General features: G+C 35.3%; 2 protein-coding genes across 2 annotated transcripts; both read right to left on the bottom strand.

The window, feature by feature from the left end:
- Positions 1-1,912: 1,912 nt before the first annotated feature.
- Positions 1,913-3,762, bottom strand: LOC100254909 (tyrosine decarboxylase). Its single transcript, XM_002280249.5, has one exon. The coding sequence runs from the start codon at positions 3,590-3,592 to the stop codon at positions 2,072-2,074; it is 1,521 nt and encodes a 506-aa protein (XP_002280285.2). The 5' UTR covers positions 3,593-3,762; the 3' UTR covers positions 1,913-2,071.
- A 6,029-nt stretch (positions 3,763-9,791) lies between these two features.
- Positions 9,792-11,465, bottom strand: LOC100251427 (phospholipase A1-Igamma1, chloroplastic). Its single transcript, XM_010657396.3, has one exon. It carries the CDS (start codon positions 11,425-11,427, stop codon positions 9,895-9,897), a length of 1,533 nt encoding a protein of 510 aa, XP_010655698.1. The 5' UTR covers positions 11,428-11,465; the 3' UTR covers positions 9,792-9,894.
- Between the last annotated feature and the right edge of the window lie 1,444 nt (positions 11,466-12,909).

Genomic DNA, 12,909 nt, shown 5'->3' with positions numbered 1-12,909 from the left:
GGAAAAGTTATAACAAAACTTGTATTCAGACTTTTATAGCATAAATAATTTTTTTGGAATTTTTTTTTTTTAAAAAAAAAGATTTATACATAAATGAATAAACAAAACAACAATAAATGAATAAATTATTTATACATAAACTATAACAAGCACAAATAAACATAAATAGAAAATCCTAACACTAACATCCCGAAAATTTAAATTGAAAAAACATATGTACAAAAAACCTACAAAAAATTTATTACAGTTTAATACATAAACAAAAAACATAACATAAACAAAAATATATATATGGATAAAATATTTATCAAGTAAAAAAATAAAAATAAGCAATACATTCCACTTCATATACCACCAGTACACAAAAATTAACAAAAATAAGATCAAACAAAGATGAAGGAAAAAGTTATGTACCTAGATATGAGCAAAAACAACTCGAATGCTCTCAAACTCCCAAACGGGCAGTTCCCAAACCAAGATCCAAAACCAAGAACTCTCCCTCACCAAGAGTACAAGAAACAGCAAATAAGAGAGAGAGAAAAAAATTCGAAGAGAAAAATGAGCCGTCTCCCCCTTTTTCCTAGGGTTTCGTGTCCCTTATATCACCTTCCCCAGCCTTCTATTGTTCCAATGCAATCTAGCTCTCCACATGGTGAATATCACCGACTTCATCCAGTAAACAACTCAGCCAATGGAATGGGTTTTCAGCAATGGACCAAATCAAGCCAATGTAAAAGGAAATAAGACGAGCTTAGGAGAAGTAAATTAAATCTAACAAATCAAGCCAACCCAATGCTACATAAACTTAATTAGGCCCACACAAGCAATCAATAAGTAAATAAACTAAGCCCAAATCAACAATCCAAGCCTGAAAACAAAGCCTCACAGTTCACAACAAAAGAATAATAGCCCAACATACAAAACCTAAATCAGAATCAATATCAAGCCCAAGCCCAAGTTTACATACAACTATTGTAGGGATTAATGAGGATTACCTTTGTATTTGGAGCCCTAAATATGAAGAATAATGATGGAGTGGTGCAGCGAAGGTGCGTGAAGTGGTGGTCGCTATGGAGATGATGAAGTGAGGGAAGAGAGATGGCTGAGCGTGGGAGCTTCTCCAACTCAGTGATGAGGGTGGTGGCGACGTGAAGAGTGAGAGTGGGGTGGTAGCGTCGTGGTGAGGAAATGAGGGAAGAGAGATGAAAGGAAGAGGGAAGAGAAAAGGTAAGAGTGAGAAAAAGAACCATACTTGTGTTTTTTTTGAAGTGATGATTTATTAAATACATTACATTGATTATTAAATTATATCAAATATTATTTGATGATAATATTGTAATGTGTGATTATAATATGTTTAATTTTAAAATCTATTTAATATTAAAATTATGATATGTTATAAAATAAATTATGATAAATGTATAAATTTTTAATATTTAATTAATATATTAATAATATTAAAAACACTATAAAGAAAATTATGATATATCTTTACTAATCAATTAAATGAAAATTTTTCATTCAAATTATAAAATAGTTATAATTAATTTGTTTTTTAAAGTGTTTTTTTATTATTTATTTATATCCTAACTTTTGATATATGTTTCTTTAGTACATATTATTTATCAAAGGGCAAACTTGCCCTAGTGGAGCTTGTGATATATACTGAACTGTATCCCCCCAATAGCTCAATTTTGAGCTTTGACTGCGTTGACCAGCCGTTGGAGACCCACCGACATTAATTTTGGACTTAAGAGTGAACCGGTTGTTTTGATGATTTTCTTACTTTTTATTTACAATCAATTTTTTCTACGTTTGAAACTAATATAAAGTTAATTTTTGTTTTTAAGCAATAGAATAGGTTAAATAACTTAGAAGTAGACAAGGAAATTGAACTTACTAATCACAAACCTTTGAAGAAAGATGATAAATGGATCCAGAGGGATGGATTAATGGAATGGAATGAAAAGTTGAGGACAGAAGAAAGAGCATTCAGAGAAGAAAAACACACACACAGACAAGGCACTACCAATTTTATTTTTAATGTGAACATGGAAATGGGAGTACTTAGTTATTTTAGGTAGGTGCCAAGCATGGCATCTGTGTATTCCTGCACCACCTTCCAAGCCATCTCTATGTGCCGATAATCAGTAAGGGGTTGGCCGATGGAGAAGCGAATCATGTATATTCCCCCAACAATGGCATGAGTCATGCACACAAGTCCCGAATCGTTTAGGGACTTGAGCAGCTTGCGGTTGAGTTCATTCGCAGTACTCTCCTCATCATCAGCACTACAGCCATTAACTCTTGCAGATGGTGAAATCCTAAAGCAGACCAGACTAAAGTTTCTTGGCACAACCACTTCAAATCTCTTGTCCATGGCTATAAGACCTTCAAAATGCTTGGCCATTTCAACGTGACGCCTCAGGTAGTTTCTGAGGTTGACGACACCATAGCTCCGAAGCACAAGCCAGAGTTTAATTGCGCGAAATCTTCGGGTTAGAGGTACTTGCCAGTCCTTGTAATCCACCACTTGTTTAGAATCAGTAGCGGTGTTCTTCAAGTACTCAGAATCAGTTGAGAAAGCATTGACAAGGGCACTCGGATCCTTCACCCAAAGGCAGCAACAATCTAGGTTCGTCAAGAGCCATTTATGTGGATTAAAACTGAATGAGTTTGCACACTCAACGCCATCAATGAAATGCCGGAACTCAGGGCATATGCAAGCACTTCCGGCGTATGCAGCATCGATATGGACCCATATGCCATAATCTTCCGCAACATCACAGAGTGGGCCAACTGGATCAACAGCACCAGATGAAGTGGTTCCAACAGTGGCACAGAGATAAAGTGGTATTAGCCCTGCTTCCTTATCGGATATTATCGCTGCTCGGAGTGAATCTGGTGATAGTGCAAATGCCTTTGACTTTGTTGTCTTTACCGATCGAACGTTGTTGGGGTGGATTCCAGCGATTTTAGCTGCTTTATGGAGTGAACAATGGGTTTGATCGGACCCATACACGACTAGCTTCACTATGTTCTCTCTGCCGATTCGGTTCAGCAATTGATCTCTAGCGGCAATGACTGTGCACAAGACGGCATCACCAGTGGTTCCCTGGATGACACCCCCACCATTTCCCGAGAAAAGGAAAGACTCTGGAAGCTCGAGCATCTTTCCAAGCCAATCCATCACTATGTTCTCCAGCTCCGTTGCAGCAGGCGAGGCCATCCAATTGAACCCATCAACATTAAAACCAGTGCAGAGAATTTCACCGAGTGACGCTGCAATGCTTGCGTTTGCAGGATAGTAAGCGAAGTGGTAGGGGCTCAGCCAGTGAGTTAAACCAGGAACAATGTGGTTCTGCACATCCTGGAGAATTGTTTCAATGGGTTCCGGGTTATATGGAGCATTTTCTGGAATACGTTTATGGAGATAACCTGGTTCAACTTGGCTTCGGACAGGATATTTCTCAATGTCTCGATAATAATTAGCAATGAAGTCGATGATCATATGACCTTGCCTTCTGAACTCTTCATGGTCTAGTGGGTTCATCATGCAATGCCGTTCTTGATCAGACTGAGCCAGTGACATGACTGGATGCTCTATCTTGAAGTGGGTAGGCTAAGGCTACCTGATAAAGGAATTTGTAAGCATTGAAGCAGACCAATTCATATCTCAGAGGGTAGATGTTAGCGGAGCACAAGGACTTGGGAGGAGACCAGTTGTTGTACTTTATATTAATTACTGAGTGAAACGGACGCGCAGGTGGTTGTTTCCGAACGTTTTTATTGTGTGTGTATGTGTATATATATACATGGGGAATCCAATGCCTGAAGAATACTGCCTCGGATCTCACTAGTACTACATCACTGCCATCAATGCAATTCACAGGCTTAGGGTTTTTTAATAGATGCATTAACAAATCCAAGTTGATTTTTATTTGAACAAAGCCACGGTGAGGGCGGGGGCCATGTGCGGCATTGTCGATTTAGCAAATAAAAAATAAATTATAATGAAAGGGTCGGTGGGAAGGTTTTCTTTCCTCATTATTCAGCCAGAACTAACCCATTTCTCACATTTACACCCCGTCGAACTCCAACATGCGCAGAGAAATACATCACTTTATTTTATTGTATGGGAAAGAGGAGTAGAAGAAGGTACAGGAGAGTAAAGTGGAGATGGGAGAGCTGTAGTTAGGACTTAGGAGTATTTCTTGGGTTTTGTACTCTTTTAACTCTTATTTTTGCTTCTTTTCCTTGAATTTTGAGTTGTCCACTGTAGCACAATTTCCTATTTTGAATTTTCAATAGAATCAATAGAAGGTGAAAGTTTATAGATATTTTTTTTGTGTAATACCCAGCTAGCATGGATGAACAGGTGTTTTACCTTTTGACCCAAAAAACTAAATATTTTTTTAGTCCTGTAATAACCATCTGTTCAATTTTTGCGTTAAATCTTCTGAACTCTTCATGGTCTTGTGGGTTCAACATGCAGCCGTTCTTGATCAGACTGAGCCTGTGACATGACTGGTTTCTGTATCTTGAAGTGGGAAGGCTACCTGATAAAGCCTAAAGGAAGCCATTTTTGTAAGCATTGAAGCAGACCCATTCATATCTCGGAGGACAGAGGTTAGCGGCGAACAAGACTTGGAAGGAGACCAGTTGTTGTACATTAAGTACTGAGTGAATGGCCTGACTGGTTGTTGTATCCGAACGTTTTGATCTACTTTTATACATCCTAGAGGAAGCCCAGAGTCTGAAGATCAATGCTGTTTCGGATCTCACTAATAAATGAGTCAACTGACGATCACTGCCATGAATTCAAATCACTGGCTTAGGGTTTTTCAATACATGCATTAATAAATCGAAGTTTTTTTGTTTTTTTTTGCACAAAGAATCATATTGGTGGTAGCAAGAGCCCATATGCCGGAATTTTTTATTTGGCAAATAATAAAGAAAATATAAAGTGAAACATATAGTCCCACCATTAAAGTATAATCTCTTTGTATTCTATTTTATTCAATTACTTTTTTTAATGTTGCACATTGAAGATCATGTATTACCTTTCAACCACTTAATCTCGAGGCCATCTCGGGGTAGTAGCATTCACCCAATTTGACTAAAATACTTAAATCCCTGATGAGTAGCACGAATTTGCTTTAAAATTGATAAATTTAAAGCTGATAGCCTTTAAAAATTCTCTACAGCTATCATTCTAGTATCAGTAGGAAGAGTAGAAGGGGTAAAGCAGAGTTGAGTGGAGATGGCAGAGGTGTAGTTACTTAGGACTTAGGAGTATTTCTTGGGTTTTGTAGTCTTGAGGAAAACTATTGCATCTCTAAATGATCTTATTTTTGTATCTTTTCTGGAATTTTAAGTTGTCCACTCTAGCACCCTTTTTTAGTTTGAATTTTCAATAGAAGGTTCAGTTTTATTCTAGTTTTAAAAATGTGTCCTATTTTCTGCTTTCATTCAGTTTTTGTGTTAATCTTAATTTCAAAGATGTTACACTAATTCTAAGGCCTTCAATGAGGAATGAATATGAGGCGACTTTTACGCCAAATTTGTTCTTACATAGCTAAAATAAAATAAAAAGGAAAACTAGAAAGAACAAAAGATGCAGAAAAACAAAAATTAGAAATGAATCATCATTTTATACTATTTTAAACTCATTTCACATTTTTTTTCTCCTTTATGTAAAAATTAAATTATTTAAAAATATATAAAATTTTAATTATATATTCATATTTTTATATTTTTTTTATAAATAAACTAAATACAACACAATCATTTTTTTAAACATTTTTTTTCCTTTCTTTAGTACTTTCTCAAGAGTCAAAACCAAACATAATCTTATATATTTAAGATTAGTTTGTATTTGTTGTATTGACAATGAAGGGCACGCGCCAAACAATCTTGGGAGTATAGTTTAATCTCAAAGACCATGGAAATTTAAATCACACAGTGTAGCACAATTTTTAGTAGAAGGTTAAGTTTTACTCGGATTAAAAGGGATATCGGAGGAGCTAAAAAATAAGTCTTTCTCAACAAAAGGGAAATACCTCTAAACTAAACCACCTTCAAGCGGAAAATCCTATGCCTGTAGAAGACCTGCATAAAATACAAAAAGACTATAACAATCATGAGAATAATAAGAAGTCACAAGTCATTCGCTTTTTACACTGCATCAAAACATGCAAAGCTTGTAAAAGAAAGCAATTTCTTGGGAATTTCATGATCGAGGAACCCGTAGATAGACCCTTCCAATCAAGAGAAGGACAAATCCTCCTCTATCAAATCTCTATCTATCCTCCCAATCAGGAGAAGGACAAGTCCTCCTCTACCAGATCTTTCTCTGTATTCACCAAATAGATGAATAAAAGTTCATTTACTCATGAAAGAATTTTATGATCTTTAAACGTGTTATGTTTTCTCCCGATTTCATTCAATTTCTGTGTTAATCTTAATTTCAACAATAGTTAGCTAATTCTCCGATGGGCTTCAAGGAGTGAATACGAGGTCACCCTTACCTAGCTCAGTTTGATTCTTCCAAGTTGTTATTATTATTAATTTTTTTGCCCAAAGAATCATATTGGAGAGAGCAGGAGCCCATACGCCAGCAATGGGTGCAGAAGATTAATTTAATATTGAAGTCAATTATTGTTGACATTTTGTACACAAGGGGCTGGAAAGATGTCGGCAGAAAAAAATAGAAAAAATGTGGAAGAATGCCGGAGAGGCAACAAAGAAAAAGGGGTCCACCCCTTAGCAAAATCTCTATGTATCATTCCTGATGGCGAAATGACATTCAATTATTCATGAAGAATTGTAGCTTCTTCACAGACTTTTTTGGCCGATTTTCCGACAACTTATGCACTGTGGCCCACGTATACAGCCACAACCCTCTCAATCATGCTCCTTCATTTAATCCTCATTAATGAAACACACAGAAATGTTTTCTTTCCTCGTTGTTCGGCCAGATCTAACCCATTCCTCACATTTACACCCCATCAAACATACTCAGAAAAATACATCACTTCATTTTATTATGTGGAGAACCCCCTTACACCTCTTTCTCTCAAATTATTTATTTGGAAAATAATAAATTCTTTTGAAGTAAAACATACAATCCCACCATTGAAGTATAAATCTTTTTTTAATTTCTTTTTCTTTTTTATAATTTTTGTTGCAACCTTTTTCTTACCAGATGGGAGAGCTCAGTTAGGACTTATGAGTATTCCTTGGGTTTTGTAATCTTGAGGAAAGCCATGGTCTATTGCATCTTATTTTTGTATATCTTCTAGAATTTTAAGTTGTCCACTATAGCACCATTTTTTAATTTGAATTTTCAATATTAGAGGGGTGTTTGTTTTTTTGGTTTTCTATTGAAAGCAATTTGTTCAGAGATTTTAAGTTATTTGTTTTTCTATTTTTTCATGACTTATTATAAATTTTTCATTGAATTAAAAAAATCAAAATATTTAATTTTTTTTAAATAAAAAAAATAATATGATGATTTTTCTTTATTTTATAATGTTTAGTAAAAAACAATTAACTTAATACTTAATATTATTAAATATTATTTAGTCTTAAGTTCGGTTTAAAATTAAATATAAAAAACAAACATCACCTTAATTTTAATTTTAAAGATGTTTAGCTAATTCTAATTCTCCTAAGAGATTCAATGGGGAATGAATATGAGGTGATCCTTAGGTTAAATTTGTTCTTAGATGGCTTATAATGCTAATATGTAAAGCTTTATGTTATGTTTGGTTTCCAAAAAAATTGAAGAAAAAAATGCAAAAGAAAGAAAATAAAAAGGAAAATGAGAAGAAAAGAAAATAAGAAGAAAAATAAAAACTAGATTTAAAATCAATAAATTATTTTTATGTATAGATTAAATAATTTAAAAATGTAAATTTTTTTAATTAATTTTAATTATATTTGATTTTGTTTTATATTTTCTATAGATAAATCAAATAATAAAAAATCATTTTTCAAGACTTCTTTTTTCTTCCCTTAGTATTAATTTTACCTTATCAAACATAATCTTAATATAACATTAGCTTGTGTTGGTTGTATAGTTGATGAGGGCACAGGTCAAACAATCTTGAGAGTATATCTCAATCTCAAAGACCATAGAAATTTAATTTGTGCAGTGTAGCACAATTTTTTAGTTTCTATTTCTAGTAGAAGGTTAAGTTTTACTCCGAATAAAAGGGACATCGGAGGAGCTAAAAACTAGTTCCTCCTCAACAAAAGGGAAACACCTCCAAATTGAACCACCTTCAAATAGCTTGAGGAAAATCTTATGCCTGATGAAGATTTGTATAAAAATACAAAAAGACTACAATAAGCACGAGAATAATAAGAAATCACATGTCTTTTATTTGCACCGAAACATGCAAAGCCTGTAAAAGAAAACAAGAAATAAAAGAAAACAATTTTTTGGAAGGTTTATGGTCAAGGAACTCATAGATACATCCTCTCGACCGGGAGAAGGATAAGTTCTCCTCTACCAAGTGTTCGTCAAATAGATGAATAAGAGTTCATTTACTCGTAAAAGAATTATATAGGCTTGAGATGTGTTCTGTTTTCTCGAAGTTTCATTCAATTTCTGTGTTAATCTTAATCTCAACAAAGTTTAGCTAATTCTACCAAGGGCTTCAAGGAGAGTGAATATGAGGTGACCCTTACCTTCATCAGATTGGTGCTTCCAAGGCCTATGAAGTCAAGGCGCAAGGATCCAATATGATCTTGTGTCTGCTTCATTAATTGTGAATGCTACAAGTCAAACAGTCTTGGAGTACATTTAAGCCTTCAAAGACCATAAAAACTCTGATGTCAAACAGCCTTTAATTTGAATAGGATTAACGATTAGACCTTAGGCCAAAGGCAACCGCCCTTAGTCCTTGAACCTACGTTGACCTTAGGTCAGACGCGGTTCGTTAAGGAGGAGACCAAATTTGAAGTGGGAGTCTTAGTAAATTGCTAACCAATTGAAACCTGCCACATTTGACATAGTTAATATGACAGCCTAGAAATCTCCAGCAAGCCTCGTTGAATTTCTTGAGTGCCTCTACTTGCATCATTAATAAGCTTCTGTCGACCGTTGCTAGTGTCAACTTTGGGATCATTCACCAGGATATTACATCCAGAATTCTCATGTTTGGAGAACATCGACAGAAGACCAATCTGAGCACAACTACCACAAATTTCGTGAAGCCATTAATAAGAATGAGAATACTATGAATGAAGCTCTAGACTTGGAGGACTTAATTTCCACAGCCTCGCCTTAATATTCTGTGATGTTAGTGACAAAGACTATATAGGAATTTTCTCCATTCAGTTCCTTTCTTAATTATTAGGAAATCTCTCTATCATGAGCTGTAATACAATAACTTTTTTAATCATGTTATATACTTGGTTATCTTTAATTTTTCATTACCTCTCGAAAAGATACCATCAATCAAATGGTACCCCATCTATGATTTTTGATCCTACTCTGACACGTTTATTTGTATTATTATATCTCGATGTTATTCGTGTGCACCCTTATTTAACGTATTCAATGGCTTAGATCTCTTGCTCGATACATATCACTACAGTTCTATAGCGTTTTCATATATGCTTTTACGTATCATAAGAACATCCTTAATTTATTTGGCCAATCATATCTTTTGCCCCTTAAATGGCTCAATCACGTCCTTTCTCCGATACAAAACAGTATTACGTGTTTACTCAAAAATTATACCAAACTGTACTACATGTTTACTCAAAAAGTATCCAAGTAACCAAAATAACTGATATGGTATTGCCATATGATCCGTATATGAATAACATAATTTACAATTGTTGTTCAAGCTGTGTAAACCCATAAAATTTATGGCTTAATTAACACAAAGTAAGGGCGAGTCCTTCATCAGTTGCAAGCATCTCAACTGAAAAAGCCTGATGATGGGTTTCTCTGGCAGGTGAAGGTATGTCTTCTGGGTCTCTTACTTGTTTAACCCATCTACCGTGAGCATTGCGGACTAGTCCCTTGTTTGCAAATTGGTACCAAGCACGTGGGATCCTAAGCTCATCCACTAACATATCGCAAGCCTTGTTCACTAGGGCAATATCCCTCCGAGCATCTTCCCGAAACGTCGAGGTTTTACTATGGAATCCATCAATGAGGTGAAGGTACGTCTCCAGGCTGTGAAACCCGGGAAGATTGAACCCGCGCTTGAGGTAAGGAGAAGATTGCACATCGAGCTTCAACTCCGCTCCCACATGCGTGTACACCCATTTTAGGGTTCCTGTGATATCATCGAACTTCTGTAAGCTTTCATTGAAGACAAGTCCTGGCATCCGAGGGACTATATCTTGCTTCACGACCACCCGTAAGGTTTTAACTCCCAGCTGGTGGAGTTCATCCCTGAAAGCAATGTTGCCAACCCTGGGAGAACCGAATGATATTACACTAATTGGAAGACCTGGAAGAGAGGTGGCAGCTTCGTATGCGTTGAGGAGGGCCAAGGCACCCCCTAAGCTATGTCCAGTGATTGTAAGGCTCACTTGTTCACCTCTTTGCTTGTACAATTGCACTAGCCTTGTTACTTCTTTCATCACTTGATCTGAGGCACTTGACTTATTATACCTTGAAGACTCCCTTTTGGATGTGTAGATACTAAGGAAGCCGTGCTCAACTTTAGCTTCTCCACTCCCAACAGGCTCTAGCTTCCTCTGAAAATCCTCGTACCACTCCGATGGTGCCACTGTCCCACGCCATGCCACGACAATATCTCTTCGCCCAATCCTGCTCGACTCTTGATCATCGCTGACTGCTACGTAGCCCATCCAGTTGGAATCTTTGCTCCATGTGTCGAGCAGGTGAGACCTTTCCAGCCATTGGGGCACATCGATATGGGACATGGCGTAGATATACTTGCTCACCATGTAACCATTCTTTTCTAGGCCTAGTTCTTTGAACAGCTTATGCTGATTGTATCTACAGCTCCCACAATACTCCGAGAATGAATCGAAGTCAAATGCATCATAAGTCGCCTGCGCGAATTCTCCATACTTGACAATCTCTCTGCGAAGCCAAGGTTGAAGAGGGTCAAGAAGATTGTCCCAATCACAGGAACCATGAATTTCGCTCCATTTGTTCGATATGTCTTCTTTGGGAGAACATGTTGGAGTGGAGTGCTTCTCATCAATGAGAGAAATACCAGTAGAACTCTGAAAGTCAGTTCTAGGAGGGGTGTCAACATGGAGACGAAGGAGGTTTGAGAGCGATTGGGATAGGCGAGAGCTGGCGCTCTGCTGTTTGGGGAGCGTGGCAACTTCTTGAAAGCCACGAATAATGAAAGTCTGGTTGGTGCGGCGGTGGTGAACCACCGGGAGATGGTGGTGGATGCAGGAGGATGAAATTGCCTTCATGGTAGCACTCAATTTGGAAACGCTTAACGCTTTCTGCTGAGTTTGGAAGTTGGAATGCACAGGAGATATATATAGAAACGAGAACGAGTTCGATCAAACAATGGTTTTGAACTTTTCAGTTTCCATCACGCGTCGGGGGCATGGTCTCTCGGCTGTTCAAATTTTGACTCTTTCCACTCCCTAACTTATGCTTGTAGTGTCGGAAAAGAAAAGGGTATTATAGTAATAGACTTATGAACCTGCTTTTTCGACTGATTCCAAGTCTCCCATGTGGCAAAAGAGAAAGAGAGAGAAAGGGTACCAACTTTTGACTTTCAACTTCCCGCCCCAAAACCATCAGCGTTCCCATTTGCCCGTGTGCGGCGGACTGATTTCCAATGCTCACACCCATTTCTGAGAAGCATCCTGATTAAAGGACCCCACCAATACTCATACCCTATTCTTTGTAGATTGGATGGGTTATTTTTATTTGTTAAATGTAGTATTTTTGTTTTTTTACCAGAGAATTGTGTTTTTGACCCGGTTATTAGGTAATTGAGGTAAGATCCTTCTATCATTCATAATTAAACCCAAAATCCAATGAAAGACTAGAAATTGAAAGAAATGATATTGTCTTTAAAAATTCCTAAAATACCTTTGTCTATTAAATGAAAAAACTAATCAATCACCTCACATTTCTCATTCTCTCTTTGACTTTTACTCTTCTCTCACCTATTTAATAGTGAAACTAAGTTAGAATAATTTTTCTTCATCAAATTGAATATGAAATATGGTTAAAAATTATTATTGTCAAATGCATTTTTGAAATGAATAACTTTTAAATACATCATCAAATATTATTCTTTTTTCAAACTTACATAATATATAATAAATATTATTCTTTGTTTTAAACTTACATTATATCTCATATATATTAAATAATTTTTAAACACCTCATAAAATATTAGTATTATTTGTTTGTTCTAACTTGTAAATTATATATCATCAAATATTATTCTTTTTCAAATTTATAGAACATATAATAAATACTTTTAAAATATCTCATAAAATATTTTTAATTTTTTTCTAACTTGCAAATTAGACATATGATGTTTATTATTTCTCATATTATTTGGAAAATAATGTAAACACTTACATGCATATATATATATATATTTCCCCACACTAATCCTAAATATTTTTTAATAAAGATTTAAATATTTAAAACCATTAAAATAAATGCTTTCTTATTAAAACAATTTTTTCAAAGTAATAAGATAAAAATCATGAAATCTTCAAAACTATAATTACAACAAATATTTTTAATTTTAAAATTAATTTCATAATTTAAATTAATGATTTTAAAAAATAAAGATGTTATAAAAATAATTTATTTTTATTTTTAATTCCATTTAAATACGATTCTTTTTAATCTCTATCGATAATAATGAAATTATGTTTATAAAGGCAAAATAGTAAAAATATATATTTCATTTAGTTTAC

Source organism: Vitis vinifera, chromosome 10 (genome assembly GCF_030704535.1).
Source record: "Vitis vinifera cultivar Pinot Noir 40024 chromosome 10, ASM3070453v1".
NCBI classification, from domain to species: Eukaryota; Viridiplantae; Streptophyta; class Magnoliopsida; order Vitales; family Vitaceae; genus Vitis; species Vitis vinifera.
Note: the sequence above shows the minus strand (reverse complement) of the source record. Positions and strands in the feature narration are given on the sequence as shown.